This window comes from Myotis yumanensis, unplaced genomic scaffold, assembly GCF_028538775.1.
Source record: "Myotis yumanensis isolate MYYU_CA2020_CCGP unplaced genomic scaffold, mMyoYum1.0.hap1 SCAF_7, whole genome shotgun sequence".
Taxonomy (NCBI): Eukaryota; Metazoa; Chordata; class Mammalia; order Chiroptera; family Vespertilionidae; genus Myotis; species Myotis yumanensis.
Genome location: NW_027223758.1, coordinates 11556133 through 11584115, shown reverse-complemented (window position 1 = coordinate 11584115; position 27983 = coordinate 11556133). Strand labels below are relative to the sequence as shown.

Genomic DNA, 27983 nt, shown 5'->3' with positions numbered 1-27983 from the left:
GCTCAGAAAGAGGCAAAACTAATGAATGGTGATGGGAGTCGGAGAGTGGTCAGCTTTGGGAGGGTGTCAGGCAGAGCCTCACGGGGTGGTAGGGTGCTCTGTGGATTGGCGCACGTGGTGGTCGCACAGATGTAAACACCTGTGCGAGCTGATCGAGCTCTCCACTTGAGGCCTGGGCTCTGTATGTCATATGCGCCAATTAAAAATAATTGCTTAGCACGGGGCCTGCTGTGTACCAAGTGACCCACACACGGTAGCTACCGAGGTCACCGTCGCCAGTATCAAAGCACCAGAAGGTTGTGATCCTGACGAGATGATATAGACACTGGACGGTAGGGCCTTCCGCCTCGGTGCCCTCTGGGGTGGGGGCAGCTGGCCAGGGCCCTCTGAAACCCCCGTGGCCTCGGGCCCACCTCCTGGCAGGGAGCAGACTCTGACTTCGCTCACATAATGGAGAAGATTTCCTGTTGGCCTCGGCCCAGCAGTTGCATTTGGCGTTGGTGCGTGTTCTTAGGTCAGGAGCATTTGACTCTCCTTCCTGGGGCCCTGAATCATCCTGGACAGCGGTCTCGGCTCCATGATAACCCCACCTCCACTGCCCAGACGTCTGGGCTCCGGAGCTCGGCTCGGGAGGAGGGGGAACAGGCTGGGAAGGGAAGGGCCTGCCCGGCCCCAGCCCAGTGAGCCTGCCTGGGGGTCATCCTGGCAGGGCCTCAAAAGCATTGCTTCCTCACTGACATCTCTTTGCTCTGCTCAGGAACAAATAAAACATGCAAACTCGGGTGCCTGGGACGCGATGGAGTGTCGTGGGGTGGCTGTGAGAAAAGAGATGTGTCGCTTCCCTTTGACTCCCCTATAACAGGGAAAGGGCACAGGATGTCCAGGGACGCCATGCTGGGGACACACTAGGGAGTGGTGGGGACTGTGGTTAACCAAAGCAGGCAGCTGTCACCCCGCTCGAGATGGTTGCTGCCACGTGGAACTGGGCCTCAGTGTGGCCTGGTCTTCAGCAGCCAGAAACCTGGGTTCCTAAGGGAAATAGTCTTAATTGTAGATCTTGGCACCTGGCTGGGTTGTGCTCTTCTTGGTTCCTTTTTGCGTGTGTGTGTGTGTGTGTGTGTGTGTGTGTGTGTGTTTAAGGCACGATGCTGGTTCTCTGTGGATAGACAGAGCCTGTGTGCGGATCTCTGGTTTGGGGGGATGGCCTCAGGCCAACCTGGATTGGAGTCCCCCATCTCCCGCTTTGTAGCTTTGTGCTCCTGGGCCAGCTCATTCCGTTTTCCTGACCTTTTCTCAGTTTCATCACCGGTGAAATAAGGTTGAAGATAAAGTAGTTCCTCTTTACAGGGCCTGTTTCCCGAAAATTACCCTCTGCTTTCCCCGGGTGCAGCCTGCCCCTGGGCAGGTGCGCAGAGAGCTCCCTGACCCCCGCAGTTTGGCTGGCGGAGTAGCAGCCTCAGAGGCCCCGCTCGGCCCACAGACCTCTTTCGTCTGGTTCCTTCGCATTCAGAGGAGGCAGGGGGTGCTCCGTGAATCTCCTCTCTGCAGCCTTCGCTTCTCTCCTGTAGGTTGCTGAGACCAAGTCCTCCCGATTCTCACACACACACCCCATATGTTTCCTTACCAATTAATAGAAAGAAAAGATTGCATTTGATCCACTGTGTTCTGTCCTCGCCACGAGTTACCTGCTCTGGATTGCATCATGGCGATTGCTCCTGAGGGTAGCCTTGTTGAGAGATGGGCTTCCCTCTAGAAACGTGGCCTTGGGAAGAAGGGGGACAGCGAGGACTTTTCCCATCGTGTGGCAAATGCAGGTGCTGCGGGAGCCGGGAGCACGTGGACATGGTGAGGCGTGAGGGAGGGGTGGTGGCTGAGCTGCCCCATCCGGAGGGAGCAGCTTTGGTGCCTGGGGAGACGCAGGCCCATGTTGCCGAAGCTGCTGACTCTTAAGAGAAGCTGTACGTCCAGACTTGACCGCTGCAGTGCTTTTTAAAGTCACATGTGTGTGCTTTGCTGTGGAATAGTGTTGGATTTACGGAAAGGCTGCAGAGGTAGTACCGAGAGCTCCCACGTCCCCTCACCCAGTGCCTGCTCTGTTAACACCCTCCGCTGAAACGGTAAACACCAGCCTCGGCGGGGGCTGCTCACGCCCCTCACACTTGACTTCTGTTTCCCCGTTCCCACTCGTGCCTCGCTCCCGCTCCAGGCCCGGCGAGGAGACCGCACGGCCAGTCTCCTTAGCCTCCGCAGTCTCCGAGTTTCGTTCCTTGCTTTCCGTGACTTTGCAGTTCGGGCATTTTGTAGACCAAGCAGGTCAAACTCAAAGGCTAACACGGGCCAAGTAAACAAGGTTTAAGGTAATGTGGGCCGCAAAAAAACAAAAGCTTCCATTTTCATAGAGACGTAGGTTTATTTCCATAGAGACGTGCTGAACACAAAGGGCTGAAATAAATGAGTCATTATTAACATAATTTAATAGAACATTTTAATAAAAATTTATATTTTTTCTTGAACTTTAACTTATCAGACACTGAATAACTGCACAAATTAATAAGCGTAATGCAAATAAACGTATTTTTCTTGTTCTTCGAAAGCAAAAAATTTCCTGTGCACACACCAAACAAGTCAGTCCAAGACTAATGACGTGGCGATCGGCTGCTAAAATGTTCGCTGCTGGTATTAGTGGAGAGAAATGGTGCGGCTGTGTGTAAGGCGCGTAAGGGAGATGAATGCAACACGATTATAGTCATCAGTCATTAGTGAACATTGTAGTTATTAATTATTATGTATAACAGGATATTGTAAAAATTAAGTTACAAATTTTTATTAAAACGTTTCTTACATACCGTTATATTGGCTGGGCCGCAAAAATATTCGTTGTGGGCCGTGGGTTTGACATGCTTGTTGTAGATGGTCCCTCTGTTTGGGTTTGATGTTTCTCTTGTGGTCAGACGGGGGTTATGGGTTTCTGGAGAGAACGCCGCAGAGGGGAGGCGCTTCCCGTCACATCGTCGCAGGGCACGTGGCACCCACAGGAAGTCACGGGGTTAGTCTGGTCAGTCTTCTCCGCCGTAACGTGCCCGCGTTCCCTCTCATCGTCCGCTCCCGTCAGACTCCTGTGCATTCATTTGACTCGTCCGGTTCTAGTCCCGTGTCACGCTGTTTACTGTGTCCTCAGTGACGGAGCTCGGTCAGGTTGGCTCCGGGCACCTTGGGCACGTTGCCATCTCAGTTCTAAACACCTCCCTCCTTCCCGGCCCCTGGGAGCTCCAGGCTCTTACGCTTTCCCGGCCCAGCCCTGGGATCGGCCGTTTCTCCTGGAGCCCATTTGAATTTAAAATTGGAAATTAAGTCAAATTTAACAACTAAAACACTTCGTGAGCTGAGTCAGGTGCCACATTTAGACACGGGAGATCTTGTTTAATGCCCAGAACATTCTTTCAAGAGAAGCGCCCGTAACCTCCCCATTTTACAGGTGAGGAAACTGAGGCCGGCAGCCTGCGCCAGACCCACCCTCTCAGGACGCTCTTCAGCCTCATGGGGTCAGAGCTGGGGAGGGGCCTACCCCTGGACAGTGGGCTTGGCGCCTGCTGCCCGGGGGGATGGCAGGCTGTGCCCAGAGGAGGGGGCCCGGGACAGGAGTGGGGTTTGGACATGCTGGGCCATGGGATGGCTTCCCGGAACCAGGGCATCCTGAGGTGGTGGGAACAGACCTTCAGGAGAACCACAGAGGTCTCAGGTACTTAGGCAGAAAGAGGAGACACAGGTACCGTTTTTAAAAACAGGCTTAAAATTAAAATTTTGTCCTGAGTTGTCACCTTGTGTTCCTCTCTATTGCTGCCTAACGGTGATCCCAAACTCAGAGACCGCAGCGATTCTTTCTCACTTGGCCGCCTGTGCGGGTCAGGGGCCTGGGTGCAGCCCAGCCGGGCCCTGCGGCTCCGTCTCAGGCTGCAGTCACGGCCTGGGCCGGGGCCACGGTCGTCTCCGGGCTCCAGTGGGGCAGGACTGCGTCCAGGCAGAGCCCGTGGTTCTGGGCAGGGCTGGGATCCTCACTGGCGGTCGGCGGGAGGCCCTCAGACCCTAGCCAGGCGGGCCTCTGCAGCATGGCAGCTTGCTTCCTCAGAGCGAGCAACCGAGAGGGCAAGTGAGAAAGGGGGGGTGGGGAGCACGCGGGAACAAGCTGGCAGCAGAGAGACCGCCGGCAAGGAGGAGGGACAGCCTTCTGTAAAGGAGGCTCCGAGTGACATCTCTCGCTTTGGCCGCTCCTCTCAGGAGAAGTGTGTCTCTAGGCCCAGCCCAGGACAAGGGGAGGGCTCACCCAGGCCATGAATAGCAGGAGGCGGGTCACTGACAGCGGCCTGCACCCGCCTTGCCAACACTCTGCTAATCGTTCTGTCCTCACAGCATCCCAAGGAAGCCCGGGCCAGTGTCGCTGCCAGTTAAGCACAGGAGGGCTGAGAGACCGTGGCCTGCCCAGGGTCACACAGCTCTTGGTGGGTAGAGCTAGATTCAGACTCCGCTCTGAGTCCCAAGCCCAGCTCCTGCGTGCCCACTGGTGTTTCTCGGACTGTCCCTGGACCCCACTCCAGCTTAGCCTGGGAGCCGGGCTGAGAACAGATTGCCAGCCAGCCCCAGACAAACCAGTCCAGACTCAGGGGCCTGGGGACCCACATTGGGCTGGCTTCCGGCAGGGGACTCAGATGCCCCCTGGAACCTGAGAGCGGGTGGTACTGCCCCTCTGCACGGCGAGGATGTGATACCATGGACATGGCATTTCTCTCTCTCACGAAGGGCTGGGCTTCGTGCGTTGGGCTCTGAAGGAAAATGGAGGCTGAAGTGTCCAGTTTCAGTGATGCAGGGACGGTGGTGGCTGCATAAAATGTAGTCACTTTTGGGGTCCTTCCAAGCCGAAGAAATTGGACATTAATGAGCTGCATGGGAAATGCCCGGCACAGTGTCTGCATGTGGGGGGCACCCTGATAAGTTGTGTTTTTCATTAACATTGTTAATGTTAATGATTAACTCATTCGTAGTATTAATTCCAGGGCAGTGAAAGCTTGCCTCACCTCAGATTCAGTGAAGAGATTTGGATTCTTTCCCTTTGCTCCTTTAGTGCTTTAGAAAATGAAGACCTGGCCAGGTAACTCAGATGGTTAGAGCTCAATGTTGTGAGTTCAATCTGCAATCAGGGCACATACAAGAAGCAACCAACGAGTGCATAAATAAGTGGAACAAGAAACCGATGTCTCTCTCTCTCAAATCAATCTATCCTAATAAAAGGGTAATATGCTAATTAGACCAGGTCGACCGGACATCTTCTGGACGTCTGACTTCCTTCCGGACAAAGCCATGGTGGCGGGGGCTGAGGCAGAGGTGGTTAGGGGCAATCAGGCCGGCAGGGGAGCAAGTAGTTAGGGGTGAGATCAGGCCAGTGAGGGGGAGCAAGCAGTTAGGGCGAGGTCAGACCGGTGTGGGGGAACAAGCAGTTAGGGGTGAGATCAGGCCTGCACTCGGGAGCAGGCAATTAGGAGGTAATCAGGCCGGCAGGGGAGAGCAGTTAGGGAGCGATCAGGCCGTAGGGGAGGGCAGTTGGAGGCAATCAGGCTGGCAGGGGAGGGCAGTTGGGAGTGATCAGGCTGGCATGGGAATGGTTAGGGGCGATCAGGCAGGCAGACGAGCGGTTAGGAGCCAGCAGTCCCAGATTGTGAGAGGGATGTCCCTCTGCAGGATCGGGCCTAAACCAGCGGTCAGACATCCCCCGAGGGGTCCCAGATTGGAGAGGGTTCAGGCCAGTATGAGGGACACCCCCCCCCCCCCCCGTGCACGAATTTCATGCACCGGGCCTCTAGTCATTCAATAAATTGATTAAATTAAAAAGAAAATGAAGATATTTTGTTTGGGATTGGTGGTGTTGGTTATTTTGGGGGGGGGGGGGCGACAATTAATTTTCAGTTCAGTAAATAACACCTGGGCAGGTCTGGGTCCCGAGAAGCAGTGGTGTGGGTCCCCAACTGGGCTCTGGTGGATCCTGGGCCTGCCCTGGGGCAGGATGCCACTCAGAGTCTCAGCCATCAGCGAGGTCTCAGCTGTCCCTGGCTGATCCCTGAGGCAGGCGGGAGGTCGTGGTGAAGGGACAGAGGGCCTCAGGAGCTGTTTTGTTCCTTGCAGATCAGAAGCGACACTTCGCAGATCTTGGAGGAAAACATCCCTCTCCTTAAGGCCAAGGTGATGGAAATGCGTGGCATCTACGCCAAAGTGGACCGGCTGGAGGTGCGTCCAGGAACATGAGCTTTCTTTGTGAGATCCGTGGACTTGTTCTGGCTCTTTCGTCTTGTCTTCCAAGATACTGATCTGACCCTGAGACTGTCAGGCATCAGACCTAGTGCAGGGGGTTGGGGCCTACACTCACGTGACATTTAAAAAATATGACAAATATGAATTTATATAAAGTATCCTATTTAAAAAATTGGGTACTTTATATAAAATCTGAATGTTACGCTGCTTTTGGAAATTCAGCAGCTTTGATAACCCTGGGCCCACATTTCTTTAAATACTTTCCTCTATTTATTGTTCAAGGTATCCTATCTAATAATAGACAAATAGGGTAATTAACCATACCTCCGACACGCTTCCCATTGGCTAATCAGGGTGATATGCAAATTAACTGCCAACCAAGATGGCGGTTAATTTGCATACATAGGCGCCAAGCCACAGACTGAGGCTTTAGGCCTGGGTCAGGGAGGAGCCAGACAACGATCCTTGAGCCAGCGATGGTTGATGGTGGCTGCGGGGAACTGGGGGGGAGCCAGCCAGCGAGCCTTGATGGTGGCGGTGGCGGCAGGGAGCTGGGGGTGCCCCGGTCCAGGCCTAAACCTCGGCCTGAGGCGTTAGGCCTGGGCCGGAGCGGAGCCAGCCAGTGATCCTTGATGGTGGTGGCGGCCAGGAACCGGGGCGGAGCCAGCCAGCGATCGTTGATGGCAGCGGCGGGGAGCTGGGGGTGCCCCGGCACAGGGCTAATGACTCGCCAGAGGCGTTAGGCCTGGGCAGGGGCCAAACCGGCAATTGGTGTGAACTACAGAGGAAACACCTTTTCTGACTGCTGATTGGCTAAGCTCCCTGTATGCCACTGGTAATCTTCTTAGTAACCTGGGTAATAAGAGTCCAAATAGGTGATCTAGGGTTTTTTTTACCACATTCCTGGAGAAAAAAATGAAGGTCTGCTGCTGGAGGGTTAAGAAATGTCATATCCTGCCCTAGCCGGTTTGGCTCAGTGGATAATGCCTCGGCCTGCCAACCACAGGGTCTGGGTTCAATTCTGACCAAGGGCATGTACCTAGGTTGCAGGCTCTTCCCTGGCCCAGGCCCAGGTCAGGGCTCATGCAGGAGGCAACCAATCAAAGTGTTCCTCTCACTTTGATGTTTCTCTCTGTCTTTCCCTTTCTCTTCCACATTCTGTATAAATCAATGGAAACATATCCTCAGGTGAGGAGAAAGAGAAATGAAGGAAGGAAGGAAGGAAGGAAGGAAGGAAGGAAGGTCGGTCATATCCTATGAAAGACACTTCTTGAAAATGCCTAAAGAAAGTTGTCATTTTTTCATGGTGAAGGGACTGGAGTCCGTGTTGATGAAAACACCTTGGTGGCTGCGGTGACTGGCAGTGGCTGCAACAGTGCGGTGATGGGGCTGGTGCCTTCCCCTGATCAGCCCGGTTGCCTCCCACAAAGGGAGGCCAGACTGTGGCTTAGGCCTGCTCCCCAAGGGGAGCAGGGAGCAGGTAGTAGGACATCCCCTAGGGCTCCCAGTATGTGATAGGGGACAAACTGGGCTGAGGGACACCCCCCCTCCAGCACACAAATTTTTGTGCACTGGGCCTTAAGTCTATACTAATAAAAGGGTAATATGCAAATTGGACTGGATGTCTTCTGGAAGTCCTTCCTGACAAAGCTGGGCCCAGGAGAAGCCGCCCACCCCTGGTCCTGGGCGCCTGCAACCAGCCAGAGGGAGGGAAGCCCGGGTCCCAGGTGCAGGACCGAGGCAGAGGCAGTTAGGGGCGATCAGGAAGGCAGAGGTAGTTAGGGGCGATCAGGCAGGCAGGCAGAGGGGTTAGGGGCAATCAGGCAGGCAGGCAGGCAAGAGGTTAGAAGCCAGCAATCCCGGATTGCGAGAGGCAGTCGGACATCCCCCGAGGAAGCCCGGATTGGAGAGGGTGCAGGCCGGGCTGAGGGACCCCCCGCCCCGACCCCCTGTGAACAAATTTCGTGCACCAGGGCTCTAGTAAATATATAAAATGCACCCATCTAAGTATACAATTCAGTTAATTTTTACTGAAACTCACATGTGACCCCAATTTGAGAAATGGGACATTTCCAAGCCCTGGGCTGAATTGTAGAGCTGGTGGCAGCTGCCCTTCAGCTGAGGCATGTGCTCGCTATTTCACCGCAGTCCCCACCATGCCCTATTGCCTCACTGCTGCCTTCTCTCCCCAATCTGTTACTGTGTGGGCTGAGCTGCACAGCATCTCATTGTCCTTGCTGCGCTGCAGAGTTATTACCCTCCTGTCCCATCTCCCAGAGGAGGAGCCTAAGCTCCAAGACGTACGCCACTTACCCGGGGTCACGCAGCTAATTCTATGAAGCTGGGACTCAACTTCTGTCCACAGGGGCCTAAGCTCTTAATTGAACTGCAGCCCTCAGCTTGGGACCTTGGCTCCTTGCACAGAGAAGGACTGGGAGGCTGGGAGGCTGGGAGGCTGGGAGGAGCTTGCAGTGTAATAGTGGTCACCTGGACAGAAGGATGTGGCCCCTCGGAGCTGCAGAGGAAGGGAGCCTGGCAGGCAGCACTGAGTGAGCAGAGAATTAACATTCTTGTCAGCAGAGAATGAGGCAGGAATATAATTAAAACGTTGCCCTTGGAATAGCTGATTCATTTGAATTTTATTCCACACGTTGGGAAGAGGAAAAAGAAACATGAAGATTTGCAGCCCTGGTTCTTGCCTTGCTTGGGTCGGCCCAGCTCTCCAGCCCGATGCTTTCCTTTGCATTCGGTTCACTAACATCTATTGCGGGCCTACTATGCGCCACTCACAGTGAGAAAGATAGATTCAGTTCACAGCCATCTTCTAGCAGGAGGAACTTGACGCCCAGGCATGACCTTAGCAGTTTCCTATTGCCACCGTCACAAATGACCTCAAATTAGTGGCTTAAAGCATGGATTCATTATCTTATCGCTCGTAGGGCACAAGTCCAAACTGTGTCCCGCAGGCTGAAGTTGAGGTGTCAGCGGGTTCCTTCGGGAGGCTCTGGGGGGAGAACCACCCCTTTGCCTTTTCCAACTTCTGGAAGCTGCCTGCATTTCTCAGCTCATGACTCCTTCCTCCGTCTTCAGAGCCCACAGCCTAGCATCTCCCGTCTCTCTCCTACTCGGACCCTCCTCGCCCCTCTCCTGAGGACCCTGTGCTTACGTGGGGCCTCCTGGATAAGCCAGGGCCATTGCCGCCTTTCAGGATCCTTAGTCACATCTGTAAAGGTCCTTTCGCCGAGTAAGGAAACAGATGCCCAGGTCCCAGGGATGAGAACGTGGACATCTTTGGGCCCATTATTCTCCCGGCCTCCTCAGCCGGGGTGACTGAGAGCGAGGCAGGTGCTGGGAGGGAGGGTGACCGAGGGGAGGAACCCATCGGCCCCTGGAAGGTGAGTGGAGGGAGCAGTGGCAGGGGAGGTGTGGGCAGGGGCAGAGCCGAGACAGAAGCTCTGAGGCAGGAGGGAGACGGGCACCAGAGGGTCAGGCTGTCCTGGTCCCCGGCCGTGGCCAGAGCAGGGCTGGGGAAATGGGGCAGCAGGAGCCCCGTTGTCTGGGCCTTGCAATCCAAGGTCAGGATTTGGCCTTTATCCTGAGGAACAGGAAGCCACTGAAAAGACAGGATTGCCTAGTGGTTAGGAGTGCCAGCTCTAGACAGCACAGCCTCAGTGCCCTCGGTACTCGGGGCATGAAATGCTGTGGGGCGGGGCCATCCTGAGGGCATCACAGGGCTCAGCAGCAGCCTCGGCCTCTGCCTCCAAGACGCCAGCAGCATCTTCCCCGGCCCCTGCCCCCCAGCTTCATTATGACAAACAACATGTCTCAGATGTTGCGAATGGCTCCTGAGTTCAATCCCGAGGCTGCCTCTTCCCAGTGTGCACCCCAGCAAATTCCCTGTGAAGTGGGCAATAGTAGTGAGGTTCTTAGACCCAAAGCGTGTCGATCTTTACTCGACAAAGATCTGTAGGACGCTGAGGTGGGTGCTGGGAACGTGGCTGGGGCGAGGCTCCCAGTCCCCTGCTAGTGGCTGTGGGGTGCTGGGTGAGGAAGTGGCTGGGGTGGGGGGGGGGGGTGCCTGCCAGACCTAGAGCAGACAGCTTCCCAGGGCTGTGACCTCCATGCTGAGGCCTGAGAGGTGGAGCAGTGAGCCAGGAAGGGAACGCGGAGGCTGGGAGGAGAATGGCCTTTCCGGCACCTGTGGGTAGGTGTAGTGTTCAAGATCAAGGGTGAGGCTGGGGTGGTGGGCCTGCTGGCCAGGTAGGGCCACTCATGGCTTCCGGACCCTGTTTTGAAGGATGGGGCAAATCAGACGTCCTCTTGTCAGCATCAGAAGGATGCTGTCTAAAGTTTATGTGGGTATGTTTATGTGGATATGAGATATACTTTTTCTCTCTGACAAAGTCCAAAATAATTTTTTAAAGCGTTCCTTTCAGAGGTTCTTAGTATATTTACAAGATTGTACAATTATCACCACTATCTAATTCCAGAACATTTTATCGTCCCTAAAGGAAACTCCATATCCATTAGCAGTCATTCCCCCGCCCCTGGCAGTCGCTCATCTGCTTCCTGAATCTATGGATTGGCCTGTTCTGACGTTTCATAGTAATGGAATCATACAACCAACATGTGGCCTAGAGCGTCCGGCTCCTTTCACATAGCATGTTTTCAAGGTTCATTCATGTTGTAGTATGTGTCAGAACTTCAGTCCTTTTATGGCTGAATAATATTCCATCATATGGATATACCACAGTTTGCTTATCTTTCATCAGTTGATGGGTGCTTGGTTTGTTTCCACCTTTGGGCAATTATGAATAACTAGAGGCCCGGTGCACAACATTCGTACACTCAGAGGCGGGGGGATGGGAGGGGGGTGTCCCTCAGCCCGGCCTGTGCCCTGTCGCAGTCCAGGAGCCCTCAGGGGATGTTAGGCTGACAGCTTAGGCCCAGTCCTTGTGGGGAGTGAACCTAAGCCATAGTCAGACATCCTTAGCGCTACCACAGAGTCAGGAGAGGCTCCCGCCATCACCACTGTGCTTCCCAGCCATCAGACCGGCTTGTGGCTGAGCGGCACTCCCCCTGTGAGCATGCACTGACCACCAGGGGGCAGCTCCTGCATTGAGCGTTTGCCCCCTGGTGGTCAGCACGTGTCATAGTGACCGGTCGTTCTGCCATTCGGTCGATTTGCATATTACCCTTTTATTATATAGGATGCTGTCTAAATTTTATGTGGATATGTTTTCATTTCTCCTGGGTAAATACCTAGGAGTAGAATTGCTGGATCATACAGTAACTCATTTTAGGAACTGCCAAACTATTTTCCAAAGTGACCACAGCATTTTGCACTCCCACCAGCATTTGCTATAAGTTTTAGATAGAGGTTGAAAACTCAGAGGCCAGTGGGATTCAGGACTGTGCTGAGCCGACCAACTTTAAGGCCCCCTCCGCTGTTATTTCCCAACAGCTGGTGCTGAGAGCAACTGTCCCCTTCAGTGGATATGATTCTCCAGGCTTGCCACAGTCCCCACTCTGCCCTAGAGCCTCCCCACCATTGAGGCTAATGGCATTTGCCTTGTATCACCCCCACCTTCCTGGGCTGTTGCTTTCCTTAGAGGAGAGAGAGATTGCTCTGTAAGTGGGTCTCTATCAAAAGGAGGAAAAACTAAGCTAGTCAGAAAGGGTCATGGATTTCGAGGCCAATGGGTGAATATGTATTTCCCATGCCGTGCTGTGTGACATCAGAACAGTACAACTTAGGCCCCTGTGAGAACCTGACATTGTACCGGGGTAGATGGATTCCACAGCCTGACTGCCTGGCCTCAGCTCTGCCCTTTGGGTAACCCTTTCCTCTTTTGTCCCCTGCAAGTTGGGGATGTGCTGTTTGTCCCTCGCAGAATCGTCATTGGGCCAGCACCTGGCACATTCGGGGGCTTCGTGAGGACAAGCAGTCAGGTGGTCACTGCCCACAGGTGGGGAGAGAGGAAGGATGCTCGCCACTCAGCCAGCCGGCCACGGCCACGGCCACGGCCACGGCCACAGGCCCTAGGCCTTCCAGGGAGCCCAAGACCACCCTGCTCTCAGATCAGTGTGACCACTGGGTGGACGGAGCTTGGGAACTGGGCCCTTTTTAAGTTTTAATAATAAAACTAACATTTACTGAGCATCTGCTCTGAGCCAGGGACTCTTAGTGCTTTTCTCGTAAGAACTTGCTTTAACCTCACAGCAGCCCCAGGAGGAAGGTCCTGTTGTTGGTCCCATTTTATAGAGGAAGCAGCTGAGGCACAGAGAGGTGAAGTGCTTTGCCCAAGGCCACACAGCTAGGAAGTGGTGGAGCTGGTATTGCAAAAGGCTGTGCTCCTGACTGCGCCTCAGTGCTGAATGTTGGCACTTTGTGGGCAGGGACCTGCTCTGAAGCTGGGCCTTTGCCAGAGTGGTCAAATGCATTAGAACTCAAGTATATTTTACAACATTGGGGCTTTCTCCCTCCCTGCCTCCCTCCCTCCCTCCCTTCCTTCCTTCCCTCCCTCCCCTCCCTCCCCTCCCCTCCCTTCCCTCCCTCCTTCCCTTCCCTCCCTCCTTCTCTTTCTCCTCCCCTCCCCCCTCCCTCCTGATAATAAAAGTAACACATTTTAATTGTGTAGAGAAACATATAGAATCACCCAGACTCCATAACCCAGCCACCAGGGTGGCTACGATTGGCTGCCACCCTCTTTCTGTCCCCCAGCCCGTCTGTGTGGATGCATGTGTGTCTGCCCCAGTTGGCTGCAGGCTGGGTGGCCCCAGTTTGGCCTCTCCCTGGCCCTGCTGGGCTGGGCTGCCCTCGCTGGCAGGCATTTGGTAGGCGGGTCAGACCTCGTGAGCGCGCATTCCTCAGCATGGCCTCACTCCCCACCCAGCTGGTATTAGCGCAGGGAGCGTGAAATTGGAATCGGCTGGAAGGACTGCAGGACTTTCTTCTATTTCACAACCAGATGTGCTGGGCCAGCGAGGCCTCCAAGCTTGAGGGCCAGAGCCCTGGTCAGGGGAAGCTTCCTGCCCATAGCCCCTTGTCCCCACCACACACACACACACACGCACACACGCACACGCACACACACGCACACGCACACACGCACACGCACGCACACGCGCGCGCACACGCACACACACGCACACATGCACACGCACATACACGCACACACACGCACACACACGCACATACACGCACACGCACGCACACGCGCACACGCACATACACGCACACGCACACACACGCGCACACACACACACACCCCTGATGTGGCTCACTCGGCCGTTCAGCTCTGCCCCTGCCAGACCCCAGGGAGCAGCACACCGTGGGCTCATCCACTGCCTTTTTGCTGAGGATGCACTGGTTCGCTCACTCTCGCAGGCGCGCACTCATTCACGGGTGCATCCCTCATGCCCTCACCGTCCAGCTGAGCCCACTAGCTGACCAGGCTCTGGTCGTGGCCTGTGGACAGCACTGACCCAGCACGTGCTCTTTCAGACAAGAAAGCCTCTCTGAGCCTTGGTTTCCCTTGTCTGTAAAACAGGCTAAAGATAGGGTCCCGATGGGGAGGATATGGGAGGACACGCCGGGGGGCCTGGGGCGGGGCGGCTGCTGTTACTGTCGGGGAGTGGGGGGGGGGCGGCTTGGAGGCGGCCTCCCAGCTCAGGCCCCACCTCTCCAGGAGCCGACTGTGGCAGCGACTGGGGGTCGGCCTCCGCTGGCGGAGGGGGGCGGAATGCAGCCAGAAGGGCCCAGCAGGGGGCAGAGGTGCCATCCCCGCTCTCCCCTCCCCGCCAGGCCTTCGTCAAGATGGTGGGACACCACGTCTCCTTCCTGGAGGACCATGTGCTCCGGGCCGAGCGGCGCCACGGAGCCTTCTCGCAGGCCCTGCGGAGGTGGGGGTGGCCGGGCTCCAGAGGGCTCCCCTCCTTCAGGAACGTGAGTATCTCCCCACCCCTCCTCCTCCCAGACCCTGGAGGGGGAGGGGCTCAGGAAACGGGAGGTCAAAGGGCATGTCTCATTTCTGCAGACAGGAAACGGTGTCTGGCCGGCAGGGAAGGGCTGGCCCAGGTGCTGGTGTCTCGGTCCCTCCCGCAGGTCCCTCTTCTTGCTCTGAGTTTTGAGCTTCCTGTGACCGCTTGCTTACTCATCCACCATTTACTGAGCGCCGGCTGTTTGCTGAGCATGGTGGTCCATCTGGGATTACATAGTGAGCAGAGACAGACCCTGCCCGCCTCTCCCGTCCTAACAACCTGAGGACATGCTCATAGACGCCCAGCGTTCAGCTGGGGTCCTCCTTCCCAGGCAGAGCTGGCCTCCAGCAGACCCGCGGGGCTGGGGCCAGGAGGGTGCCCAGCCTGAGTGCGGCCTTTGCGACTTGTAAAGGCCTCTCCTTCCGGCGTGTCTGCTTCTTGGGATCCTCCCAATGGCCCTCAGGGATCACGTGTCCCTTTTACTGACGGGAAAACGGACGTCAGACTCTCCCTGCCATTGAGACCTTCCCTGTCGTTTCAGCTTGTCACGTGCTGACTCCCAGTCCAGGGGACACTGGGCAAGTCGGAGGCATTTGGGTTGTCAGCTGGAGATGAGGGTTCTCTTGGCATCTAATGGCTAGAGACAGGGGTGCTAGTAAACACCCTACAAAGCCCTAGAGCAGGGATTGTCTAGCTCTAAATGTCAGTAATGCGAGTGTGGGAAACCCTGCCCTGGGCTGGATTTGCTCATAACAATGGCTTATGTTAGGTCTGTTCTAATTCCTTTTTTAAAAAATTTGTTTTATAATTTCAGAGAGGAAGGGAGAAGGAGAGAGAGAGAGAAACATCAGTGATGAGAGAGAATAATTGATCTGCCGCCTCCTGCATGCCCCCCACTGGGGACCAAGGCTACAACCCAGGCATGTGCCCTGACGGGGAATCAATCCCTTGACCTCCTGGTTCATGGGTCGACGCTCAGCCACCGAGCCACACCGGCCGGGCTGTTCCACGTGCTTTACCTGCTGTGTCCTATGGCATCTAATTCTCACACCTGTCTTTGGAAGAAGATACTTTTAGCATCACCCCCATTTTATAGACGGGGAGACTGAGGCTCAGGGAAGGGAAGGGAATTGCCAAGGCCCATGGCCTGGTGTGACAGGCTGGATGGAGCCCTGGCTGACATGTCTCTGGGCCTTGCCCTTCTCAGGAAAGGTGTCTACCCAGCCAGCCGCCCTGCCCTGCCCCGACGGGGTCTCTCACTGTTCTTTGAGGTCTGCCTGTGGGTCCCCCTCTGTTCCTCCGTTCCCCTCTGCCTCCTGCTGCCCCCACGTCTCCATGCTGTGTTATCGCTGATCATTGTGCGCACTGGGTTTTAACATTACCCCCATTTGATGGCTAGAGACCAGGGGTGCCAGGAAGTTTGGAAAGTTTCGGGGGTTGTCTTGTAGCCCATGGACCAAATTTGGCCCCTCATTTCATTTGGCCCAGCAGTGTTACCTAGGCAGCATATCTCAGGATGCCTGGCTAGTCATTCACTCTCTAGTCCCTGCTGGATCCCACTGCCCCATCTTTTCATATACCTGCCCGAAGCATGTGCTGCTCACCCAAGAAAGCAGAGATGTCGGTCACCCAGTGCCTGCCTCCAGATGAACGACTTGTCCAAGGCCTGTAACAGCTAGACAGATCTCATGGTCTAGAAACTCCTATTAATCCTTCAAAGCCCAAGTTAACGCTACCTCTTCCGGGAAGCCCTTTGGGATTTCCCCATCTCCAGACAAATGCAATCGTTTTGCCTTCCAATGACAATGAAATCAAAAGCTGCTCCTTCATCGTCCTCTTTGCAGAGTTATGGTAACTCTTCCTAGGTGACCAGCAGCACCCTAGTCACACAGTGCTCTGCCCACAGTGGCTCCAGAAGCATCTCGGGCGAGGAAGGTCAGAGGCCTTGGCTGCCATGGCCTGCTGGGCCCTTGACCCTGTGCACCTTGCAGCCTTTTCTGTAATCCGCACATTGTCCCCTGTGGTTGGCACTAGTGTCCCCATTTAGAGGCAGAGACCAAGGCCTGGAGAGCGAGAGACATGTGTCTGAGGTCAGTGCTGGGGTTGGGACTCAGGCCTGTGAGGCCCTGAAACGGGGGGTTCCCCACCCACTCCTGCAGCAGGACCCCACCGGGGTGTGGCTGGGCGTGCTGGGACCTGCACCTTCTCATCTCTGCCAGACTCAGGGCCCCCAGGCCTACCTGCGGTGACTTGTTCCAGGAAACTTGTGGCAGCCCAGGTGTGGTGAGTCATCTGCACCCCCAGCGTGTTGGTCTTGGCCCCAGGAGGGCTTTGTCTAAAGCAGGCAGTGCAGGTGAGCAACACACACACACACACACGCACACGCACACACACACAGACCCGAGGGTGTCTAGGGCTGCACCTGCCTCCAGGGTGTGAGCTGAGGGCCTTTCCCTGTGTGGTAGCTCTGGTCATTGTCTCTGTTTCCTAGATGGGGATACTGAGGTGCTGACGGGTTGAACTGCTAGCTCACCCCTAGTGGTGGAGCTGGGATTTGAACCTGTGAGGCCTGGCTCTGCCAGGTCTTTCTGTTCCGACCACCAGAACTGCTGTCTGGGGGGCGTGGTCCTGGAGGAATGCCCGGATGATTCTCCATTTCTTCATCTGGGTTTTCCCTAAGCCAGGATTTCACACTGTCCCAGTCCTCTCCCCTCCGTGCCTGCGCAGGGTGGACACTGCCCTTCTCGACCAGCGAGGGCACAGCAGCCCCTTCCCCTGCAGGAGCGAGAGCTGCTCCTTACAGCCCGACTCCACCTCCTGCCCCAGCGCCGCCCTCCAAGCGGAGGCTGGGGTGGGACAGGGCCTCTTGGGCCTAGCCTGGGGCTATGGGATGCGGGTGAGGGGTCCTGTGACTGTGGGGTGAGCCACCGATCGCTGTCCCCATGGCCTTCCCGGAGTCGGGGGAGGAGTGGGGACCCCCTCATGGGGCCCAGGAAGGAGGACCTTTTGAGGGAGATGGGGAGAAAATTGGTCCTTGCTTTTTCTATCTAGCCCCACCTCCCCTCCTCCCTCCTTCTCCCTCTCTCCTTCCTCACTGCAGAGAGGCTGCGGGCAGTGGTCCCCCCACACGCTGCCCCAGCACCAGGGACCCATGGGACTGGGTGCTGCTGGAGCCTGGGCTGGCCCCACGATGCCGTGGAGGAGGGGCCTGGAAATGTGGGTATAACCACCCCCTACGGAGCTCCCCCCAAGCCCAGGCCTTGTACCTCTAGTTGAGCTGCCTGAGAGCTGTGCAGTCAGTCTACAGACCCAGGGCCTGCCTGCGCCCTGGGCTCAGCGTCCAGGTCAGAAATGTGCGTTTCCGTGCACCATGCATGTGCTTCCATGCTATGCTGTATGTGCTTCCATGCTACGCTGTATGTGTTTCCATGCTACACTGTATGTTTCCATGCTACGCTGTATGTTCTTCCATGCTACGCTGTGTTTCCATGTTATGCTGTATGTGTTTCCGTGTTGTGCTGTATGTGCTTCCATGCTACGCTGTATGTGCTTCCATGCTACGCTGTATGTTTCCATGCTACACTGAATGTGCTTCCATGCTATGCTGTATGTTTCCATGCTATGCTGTATGTGTTTCTGTGTTATGCTGTATGTGCTTCCATGCTATGCTGTATGTGTTTCCATGCTACGCTGTATGTGTTTCCATGCTATACTATATGTGCTTCCATGCTACGCTGTATGTGCTTCCATGCTACACTGTATGTGCTTCCATGCTACACTGTATGTCTCCATGCTACACTGTATGTGCTTCCATGCTAAGCTGTATGTCTCCATGCTACACTGTATGTGTTTCCATGCTACGCTGTGTTTCCATGCTATACTATATGTGTTTCCATGCTACGCTGTATGTGCTTCCATGCTACGCTGTATGTTTCCATGCTATGCTGTATGTGTTTCTGTGTTATGCTGTATGTGCTTCCATGCTACGCTGTTTGTTTCCATGCTACGCTGTATGTGTTTCCATGCTACGCTGTATGTGCTTCCATGCTACGCTGTATGTGCTTCCATGCTACGCTGTATGTGTTTCCCTGCTACACTGTATGTTTCCATACTACAACTGTATGTTTCCATGCTACGCTGTATGTGTTTCCATGCTACACTGTATGTTTCCATACTACAACTGTATGTTTCCATGCTACCCTGTATGTTCTTCCATGCTATGCTGTGTTTCCATGTTAGGCTGTATGTGTTTCCGTGTTGTGCTGTATGTGCTTCCATGCTACACTGTATGTGCTTCCATGCTACACTGTATGTTTCCATGCTACGCTGTATGTGTTTTCATGGTACAAAGGTCCGTGTTTTCATGCTGCACTACGGAAAGGAAAAGTTTTTATTAGGCTCTTACATTGATCCTTATGCTGTCCCAAGATTTTAACTAAGAACCGTACCTCTCCCTCACTGGCATGTTAAAGCTGTGTGGCCTGGGCGGGTGGTGGGGCCGCTGTAAGCCTCCGGTAGCTGACCTGTCAGTTAGTGGACGTGGGCATGCTCGTATGCTTGCTGGAAAGCAGGTTTGGATTTGTTGCAAAGTGACGGGACCTCCATCAGAGCCCCAGGAATGAAAAGGAAGAGAGAGACTCCGGAAGTCTCCGAAGGAGCGTTCTGGGCATTGGCGGGTCTGGAAGGCCAGCTCCGCTTGTGCTGCACAGCCTGCCGTGAGCAGGGGTCCTGGTCGTGGTGACGCAGAGCCAGCCCTGCAGGCCACCACCCTCCCAACTCAACACCCACAGGGCAGGGCTGTTTATCTCCCCGATTTACAGGTGAGCAAGCTAAGCCCAGAGAGGTTACCCCAGGTCACACAGCTGGGCGTGAGCATACGAACCCCCATTCTCAACTGTGTCCCAGACCGCCTGGGAGAGCTCTGCCCTGGAAGCTGTGTCTGGTGGGTGAATACAGACAGTAACCAAATCCTAAGCAAATTCAGTAGCTGGTCATTTCCTAAGGAGCCCTGGCTTGCTCAGGGGGGTCAGGGGTGGCCTTGGCGGAAGGGCCATGCCAGCTGAGCCCTGGATGATGAGTAAGAGTCGGTCTGAGGTCAGAAAAAAGGGCGCTCCCGGCAGAGGGAACCACAGCGCAAAGGCTGTGAGGTGGGGCCAGCACGGGCTTCAGGAGGGGCAGGGAGCCAGCGTGGGTTGGCCAAGGGAGCAGGGGAGAGTGCGGGGAGACGAGGCCAGGGCCTCAGGCCACACCCAGGAATTTAAGGTGATTCTACAGGCAATGGGGAGCCATGGAAAAGTTCATAGGAGGGGGTGACTCGGTCATATTTGCTTCATGTGAAAATTTCCCGGCCTGGTTCTCTGCCCTGAGTGAAGGCTGACATTCAGGGTGGGATGTCTTGTGGAGACTTGAATAGGGGCTCTGGGGCCCCGGGTTTCAGGGCTCAGTTGTCAGGAGTGGGCTTCCTCAGCCTGGAAACATCCTGTGCCCTGAGCCCACTGCCATCCTCATATCGCAGGGCCTCAGGGCCCCTGTCCAATCGGGCGAGGGGCCCAGGTCTCCTGCTGAGTGTCTGGGTCCCTGAGACCCTGCCTGTCAGCCCATCTGGAGGTCGTTTGCAGAAGTGGCTGTGTGAGATGGAGCTATAGTCACGTGGGCCACGGGCCTCAGGAGGGCTGGGGGGACCATGTCAGGTGTCGCCATGTCCCCTGGGCCCAGGCCCGGCTGGCCCGGTGGCCGCCATGGGTGTACTGCCAACCCCGTGCTTGGGCCTCCCCTGGGCGCATGTGCCCCGGGACTCAGAACAGCCTCGATAATTTGTTGTAAACCACTGTTTGCTTTCCGCCGAGCCAAAACATCTTGTTCTCGAGTGTCATTTTGATTAATTTTCCAATGGATAAGCGTGTGGTGTTTTCCATGGAGGCTGTCTGGCTAATAGCAAAACCCCTTGCAGCCAGGTCCTGACACCCACACAGAGCCGGCTGACCGGCGGTTGTGGCCTGGCCTGGACTTGGGCCTCCCTGGCCCACCTGTTCCCCCACAAATACCAGCAGGGCAATCTGAGAACGAAAATGAGTTGTCTGCCAGCTGTGACAGTCGGGAGTGGTGGGGACTGTGGTGAACTGCGGAGCCCAGGCCTCACCCAGAGGGGTGGACATGCCTTGCAGAAATAGGGCCAGAGCCAGGTTGTCCTATTTTGGGGGGAAAGCTGTGCGCCTGTTTTCTTTTCCCTCAGTGTTAAACGCTGTAGGACAAATCGGTTGCACCTGCGTGTCGCACCCAGCACACTCCCCAGCTCTGGATTTTAGGATGCTGGTCCGTACCCCACAGGCCCCACCCCTTCAGAGGCATTTGGGACCAGGGAGAGTGGAGAGATAGGCCCTTCACTTCTTTGCATGAGCCCCAGCAGGAGCCTGTAGCTTTCAGCAGCAGTAGGACCAACAGCCCACAGTTTTATTAAGCATCTGCTAGTGCCCCAACTATTGTAGTCATACTGAGCATGTACATGAAGGGCTTTCTGCGCCCTGTCTTAGCCTCCCATAACAACTCCAGGGATGTTATTCTTCCTGTTGGCAAGGAAGAGACCTGAGGCTCAGAGAGGGCTGTTCACTTGCCCAGGGTCACACAGCATACATGGCAGATCCAGCTTTGATCCTGCTTTGACTTTGTTCTATGTGTCTCTCCTCTCCCTCTTGAGATCTTCCCAAAGGCAGGAATGATAGCCTCGGTAGCCAAGGTTCCAAACTGGAGATCTTTGGGCCAAATCTACCCCATTAACATATTTTGTTTGGCTAGCTGGGTGTATTCATACATTTGATTTGAATTCAATGCCAGCATTTAAAACAAGTTTTACGTAAGAATTTGTACTTCTGACTTCTCTTGAAAAAGCAGAGGCCTGGGCCCCTGAGCAGCATACCTGCCAAGCCACCATCTGGCCCATCACCTATTCTCAGTTCCTGCCTGTGGGCATTTGAGCTTCCTACCCAGGTTGAGCACATAGTAGGTGTGCATTAAATATGAATCAGTGAATGCTCTTATGGCTTCCATGGCCCTCGCTGGTCTCCCCAGATTTCTCCAGAGTCTGTAGGCTGTGGAGAGCTGGGATGGAGTGTCCACAACTTCCTCACTCCCTGCAGCTTGGGGCTGCCTCATGGAGGTAATGGAGGCTGTGAGTGCAGCTGTCCTGCCCAGGCCGGCCTGCAGGAGTCGTCAGTGCCAGGTTCGGTGTCTCCTCCCCTCCCCCTTCAAGCTCGTCCAGCTCCCTCCCCCCAGCTCCCTCCCCACAGCAGAGAGGAAGCCAGGGAGGGAGGGAGAGAGGGAGGGAGGGAGGCTCAGCCCTGCTGGGCACCTCCCCCTCCCTCCGCCCAGTTCCCCTGGAGGGTGACTCCCGGAAGGAGGCAGGCTTGTCTGGGGCTTTATCTGGTGGTGGAGGCCAGCGAGGCACCAACACAAAGGCAGATGAGGTTCCAGGGCGCCTTCTCCAGGCCCTGAACCGCCTCTGCTTCTCCTTCTGCCCCCATCATCCCTTTCGGTAAAAATGCAACATGAGCAGATGGCAGATATTACCGCGAGAGCCAGTGGCTCTGGTCCCCAGCACCCCGCGCCCCCCCCCCCCCCCCCCCCGCCCCAGCAGCCCCCACCAACTGGCTCCCAGTGAGCTGCTCAGCACTCACACGTGAACAGGTCCATTGGACTGGGTAGGAACTAGGAACGTGCTGGGGAGGGACAGGGCTCTGGCAGCTGGTTTGGGAACCATATATTTTTTCAAACATTGCATTCATTCTTGTTGAGGTTTTGAGGGTGTGTGGGGAGGAAGTTCCTTTTGACAAAGAGGGGTTATTATCTGGGGGCCTGCATGGCGCACGCCAGCTTCTCCCTGATTACTGGGGCTCACTGCACCCTTCCCAACACCACCGCCACTGGGGGCACCACCTTGTTTGCCAGCTCTGCCAGCTCTGCACATGCTGGTCCCTGCCTAGAATACCCTTCCTGCTCTCTGCCTGGTCGTGTTTATTCATTGTTCAAGGCCCAGGCAAAGGAATGTTGCCACCTCTGGGCAGCCACCTGGACGCCCAGGCAACATTCCTCTGGGCCTCCCTGCCCTGTTCCTTACCCCGGGAGCTGCTGAATTTTCACCTGTTGCTCCCCTCGGACCCAGTTTCTCAGGAGTAGGTACAGGGACTCTTACCTTTGACTTTGAAGTTATGATGAGGCTAGCGGCCAGTTTCCTGGGCTCTTCTTTGGGCTGCCACAAGCTAGCGCTTCACCTGCCCTCGTTTGGTTCATGCCCATGCCACCTGTTACATAGGTACTGTCTGTTATCATTCCCACTTTACAGATGAGGAAACCGAGGCTCACAGAAATGAGAACATTTTAACTTAACCAGCCAGGCATTGGCATGCTTGATTCCAGAGCCCCATACTCTTCGTGCCCCAGGGCTCAAAATTACAGTTCTCACCAGGATCTGGAAGGGCCCTGGGAGAGGCAAAGGGGCTGGGTGGGGACTGCGGCCAACAGAAGGGGCAGGTGTCCTCAACTCCAGCCAGGAGGAAAGGCCCGGCCTGGCCTGAGCTTGCCCTTATGTATAAAGAGTTTGAGGATGTAGATTTTCATGTGAAATCTGTCGATTTTGAAGATAAATCTGAGAGGCTCCTAGCAATCTCAGGGGGCCTGTGGCTCTCAGGCCTCCATCTCTGCCTTGGCAAAGAGCTGTGGTGAAGCAGGCCCGAGCATGGTACCTGGCCTGGGCGTGGGAGAGAAGGAGAGGAGGGAGGAGCTGATGTCACTGCAGTGGAGATGGGCCTTGAGAGCTAGTGCTGAGCAGGCAGGATTGGACGCGCTGTGACCCTGGCCACTCCAGTCCTGGCCATGGGCATCCCCTGCCCTTCTCCGAACCCTGGTGTCCTTGATGGACACAGTGCATCCAGTGGGGGTCCCACAGGGACGTGCCTGGTGTAGCGAGACTTGGCACGTGGGGGCTGTGAACTGGGCACCAGAGGATGCAGAAGCGAGGATGCTGAGTCCCTGCTTGTTACTCACAGAAGGTAACTCCCAGGCAGGTGCAGTTAGCAGGTAATTATGAGAAGGGCTGACTTCTGCACGTGCACAACAGGAGAGGAGAGAGGTCAGGGGAAGTCGCTGACAGGCGAGGAGAGGATGGGAGGGCACAGCATGGCCCGATGGTGGCACCTGCTTCACACTGGGTCACACAGCGCTCCTGAGCGAGGGTGGGCCGGGCAGAGGATGGCAGCTCGATGGGCCATCACAGGCTCTGGGGTGACGTGACGAGCGAGGTGGGTCCTTTAGGAGTGCAGGCGCCTGTGTGATGCCTGCCGCTGGGGTTGGGGCGTCTGGAGAACCTGTGACCCCGTGATGCCCATGGAGCCTGGGGAGCTCTTGAACTTGGTTCCGTCCCTGGTCAGTGTTCCGCTGGGAGAGCAAACCACGTCTCATTAGGCAGTAAACCCGTCCAGGTGCCTGTCCCGCTGATAGCATCGCACCTTGTCCCACTGCCAGCCCTAAGTCAAGGCCAAAGTTCCCGTTCCTCGGAGAGTCCTGAATTACCCTGGGACCCAGTGGAGAGGGGACTGCTGGCTCTCCAGTGGAAGGGGCTCGAGCAGCGAGGGGCAATTTCGGGGCTGGACATGGCTGGGCGTTGCCGGGCATTGTTGGGAGGTGCCCAGTGTGACTGTTTGGGGCCTCGGCCTGTGGCTCTGGGTCTGCCTTGTCCTTTCCCGTGTCTGGCAGCTCTTAACTGGCCTGGACCTGGCTCCAGAGGCCTTGGGGTTTTGCGGGGGGAGATAGGAGGAGGGGGGTGATGGCCAGGAGGGGCTCAGATGGCCATAGTCACTGCTGGGAGAGAAAGGGGAGACCACAGGCTGCTTGTGGGGCTGGCTGCCCAGTGCACCCAGCAATCTGTCGCTGTCTGGCCAGCAGGCATTTATTGAGCACCTACTGTGAGCCAAGCACCCTGATTGGTAGACGAGCCACGCCTCTTGGTGCTAGAGATGTCCTGGCATTTACAAGTTTGGAGGCTCCTGGTGATTAAAATGGAAGCAGTGCACGAATTGTGATTTAGTTTAAATGTTCATGCTTTGAAATTGAATGCACTTAATACTAAAAATGCAATGTTATGAAATTGTACACTCGGGCTGTCTGCAAGCTAATGAAGGCATTTAAAAAGAATACGAATCCAGGGGGCCGTAATCATAATGAAATGAGCCGGCATTCACTGAGCAGTTATATTGGCATGACACCCTGGCCGTTTCCAAATGAGGAAACCGAGGCACAGAAAGGCTCAGGTGGCCAAGGTCACACAGCTGGGAAGGGGCCCACCGGAGGGGCTGGGAATGGTTGAGGGACCTGCTGTCTGTGGGCAGCTCCCTGGGGCCTTCAGAGGGAATGTCACAGGTTCCATTATGAGGGCCTCTGCGAGCCCATGGCTCCACCTCCCCTCATCCCCAAAGCAGCATGAGCCACATGCCAGGGGGGTTGTGGACAGGCAGACGTGGGAAGCCCCCAAGGCTTAACCCCTGGGCCCCCGCGAGGCCCTAGAAAGTGTGCTCAGCCTCTTGAGAGCATGTGGGGTGGGGATGGGGCGGGCAGCAGGGCCTGGCCTGCAGGGTACTCCGTCCTGGGCCTCTTTCTCTTTGTACCTTGGGCTTTTGCTTCTGGAAACCTTGGATCTTGTGCCTGGAGACAGCCTGCCCATCCCCCTCTGTGCACATGCTGCCTCTCCCTGCCCCCACCTTCTCTGTTCTCCTCGGCTATTCCAGGAGCTGCCACATGTGTGACCCCAGCCCTTCACCTCTTCCTTCCCGGCCCCGGGGCTGGGCTTAACTCCTGTGATGCCAAATACACACCCTCTTCCCCTCTTTCTTTCATTCATGCATTCATTCATTCATTCAGCAAATACCCACTTGTCCATAGGAGCTGGTGCTATTTCATGTCGCAGCCCAGGACAGAAAATAGAAAATGTTCCTGCCCTCTGGCCGCCCACGATCTGGTGTAACATAGAATGTGCACCAGGGGAGAGGGAAAGCTGAAGAAGGGCAGGGAGGGGTGTGTCTGGGGGCAGGGGGCAGGGAAGCTGGACACTAGCTCCCTGGAGGGAGGCAAGTGTGAGGTGTTCTGGGGCAGCTGAGGGAGCAGGGAGGCCTGCGTGGGTGGCAGGTTGGAGCCGGATGGGAAGGTGGGGGAGTGAATGTAGCAGATATGGGGCCAGTGCAAGGGCTTGGCCCTGGAGAGTTCGGAGCGGGATCTGCCCTGCGTCTGGCCGTGGAAAGGAGATGACGGGTGTGTGTGGAGGTTAGGAGGCCAGAGCTGCTGGCCTGGTCCAGGGAGAGATGCTGGTGGCCTGGGTTAGGGTGGCCAGGGTGGAGGTGGGGAAACATGGTCTATTCTGTGTGTGTGTGTGTGTGTGTTCACTTGAAATTCTTTATTGACATAATTGTAGATTCACATGCAGTTACAAGAAATAATAGAGCCCTGGCCAGTGGCTCAGGTGGTTGAGCATTGTTCCGTACACCCAAAGATTGCAGGTTCGATCCCCAGTCGAGGGGTGTGGAAGGCAACCCAAGCACTGTATCGCTCACATTGATGTTTCTGTCTCCCTGTCTCTCTCCCTTCCTCTCTCTGAAAGTCAATTTTAAATAAATAAATAAATAAAGAAGGACTACAGAGAGACCCCTTGTGCATGTTGTCCAGTTGCCTGCAATGGTAACATTTTGCAAAACGGTAGCACAATATTACGACCGGGACACTGCCATGGACTCGATCCCTTGTTCTTACTCAGATCTCCCCACTTGTACTTGCACTCATTTGTATTTTGAGTTCTATCCGATTGTATCAGTTCTGTACACTTTTATTTTATTTAGGTTGTGTCTCCACTTTCTCCCAACCCCTGGCAACCGCTAATCTGCCCTCCACCTCTAACATTGGGCGATTCCAGAGATGTTCTATAAAAGGAATCATGCAGCCTGTAACCTTTCGCGATGGTTTTTCTCGTGCAGCCTAATTCCCTGGAGATTCATTCCAGTTGCCGTGTGAATGGAGAGAATCCATCTGGGGGCCTTGCAGGGGGAGCCCTAGTTGGAGCTTCCAGGGTGGGGTTCAGGGCTGGAGGCCTGAGGCTGCACGAGCTGGCGCAGGGAGGCGGAGCGGTGGGTCGATGCCCGGGCCTGTATTGATTAAGCGTCTCCAGGACACCAGGTGCTGTTCGAGGCCTGGGGATGCGGCCGTGTACCAGACGGATGAGGTCCCTGCCGGTAACATTGTGGGGGAACGTGGGGCCGGAGACCTGGAGACAGTGCTCAGCATCTTCCTCCTCCTCTTTTCTCTCTTCGCAGCCAGAGGGCTGGGCCCCCGTGGAGGCCAGCGGCGAGGCCCTGGGCGGAGGTTTAGACCAGAGGTTTCCAGGAGTCCTGAGTCTGTGAGCGCAGAGGGCAGTACTGCCCTCAGGCAAGATGGAGCTCATTCAGTAGAGGCTGATCTGGCTTCTCAGATGGCCTTTGTCCTTTAAGAATATTCTTTTTTTGAGAGAGAGAGAGAGAGAGAGAGAGAGAGAGAGACATCGACATCGATTTGTTGTTCCATTTCTGCATTCATTGGTTGATTCTTGTGTGTGCCCTGACCAGGAATCAAACCCGCAACCTTGGCATATCAGGGGACACTCCAACCAACCAAGTACCCGGCAGTGCAGGAGTATTGTTTCTTTGACAAAGGGATGTGTTTGGCATGTGGCGGAGGGTGGTGGTGGGTGTGTTCCGTCTTCTTTCCAGGCTCAGTGACTTGGCTTGGGTTTGGAGAGGCCCTGACCCCAGGACTGACTCCCCAGCTCCCATCCCAGTTTCCTTGTCCCCAGCCTGCAGCCCAGCCCATCCCCCCTTTCCTGTCACCCCATCTGGCCACCTCACTTTTCTGTCAGGGCCACGCCGCCCTCCGCTCTCCTTTCCTCACTTATTTCCAAGTTTCCCCTCTTCAGCTCTCCATTCCCACTTCCCTCTCTCTTCCCACCCCCTCCTTATTCCACCTGTTTCCTCGAAGTCCCCCTGATCTGGTTCTCCCTCTCTATCTCTTTTCTCTCCCAGTTTCGTTTTCTGTCTCTCTGTCTCCCCTCCGTGGTCGGTCCCCCTCTCCCCATCTCTGATGGTCTCCACAGCTTCATCTCTGTCCCCTGCTCACTCCGTCTCTCCCTCTCCTTTCTCTCCCTCTCAAATCTTACTTCCCAGACCTTGAAATCCCCCTTTTCACACTCAGGGGCCCGTCTGATCCACTGTCCTGACCAGACAGGACAGCACCCTGCCAGGTGCCTGTGACAGGGCCTCTGAGACAGTCCCTGGCCCTGGTGAAGGGCGAGGCCGGGGGAGGGAACCCGTATGGCTCCCCGGCCATCGTGCAGGTCACGTGGTGCAGGACGGCCCTGGCTGATCCGTGGCCCAGCAGGAGCCCTGAGGGCACCTGTGTGAGGAAAGCATAGGTGCCTGGACGCCCGGACCAGGGGGCAGCCTGGGCCTGGCCCCGGAGCAGGAGCCTCCAGCTGCTGGGAGGCGGCTGCTCAGCAGGGGAAGAGGCCCCCGGGCTGGGCAGGGACAGGGCGGGCCTGTGCGTGGCCTTATCACCCGTGGCTTCTGGTGGACGCCTCTGTTGTTGCCCTGACGGCTTGTTTATTTAATGAAGAGCAGCCGCCCACGTTAAGGACCCACAGA

At 55.8% G+C, this 27983-nt stretch overlaps 1 protein-coding gene across 2 annotated transcripts in view; it reads left to right on the top strand.

The window, feature by feature from the left end:
- The window catches only part of BCAS4 (breast carcinoma amplified sequence 4), a 55522-nt gene that overhangs the window by 16838 nt on the left and 10701 nt on the right, over nt 1–27983 (top strand). Inside the window, exons 3-4 of one of the 2 annotated variants that reach the window (XM_070421398.1) lie at nt 6172–6273; nt 14105–14245. In XM_070421398.1, the coding sequence (XP_070277499.1) occupies nt 6172–6273; nt 14105–14245 (243 nt within the window). The remainder of the gene's footprint in view (nt 1–6171; nt 6274–14104; nt 14246–27983) is intronic. The other variant, XM_070421399.1, reaches the window with a different exon arrangement.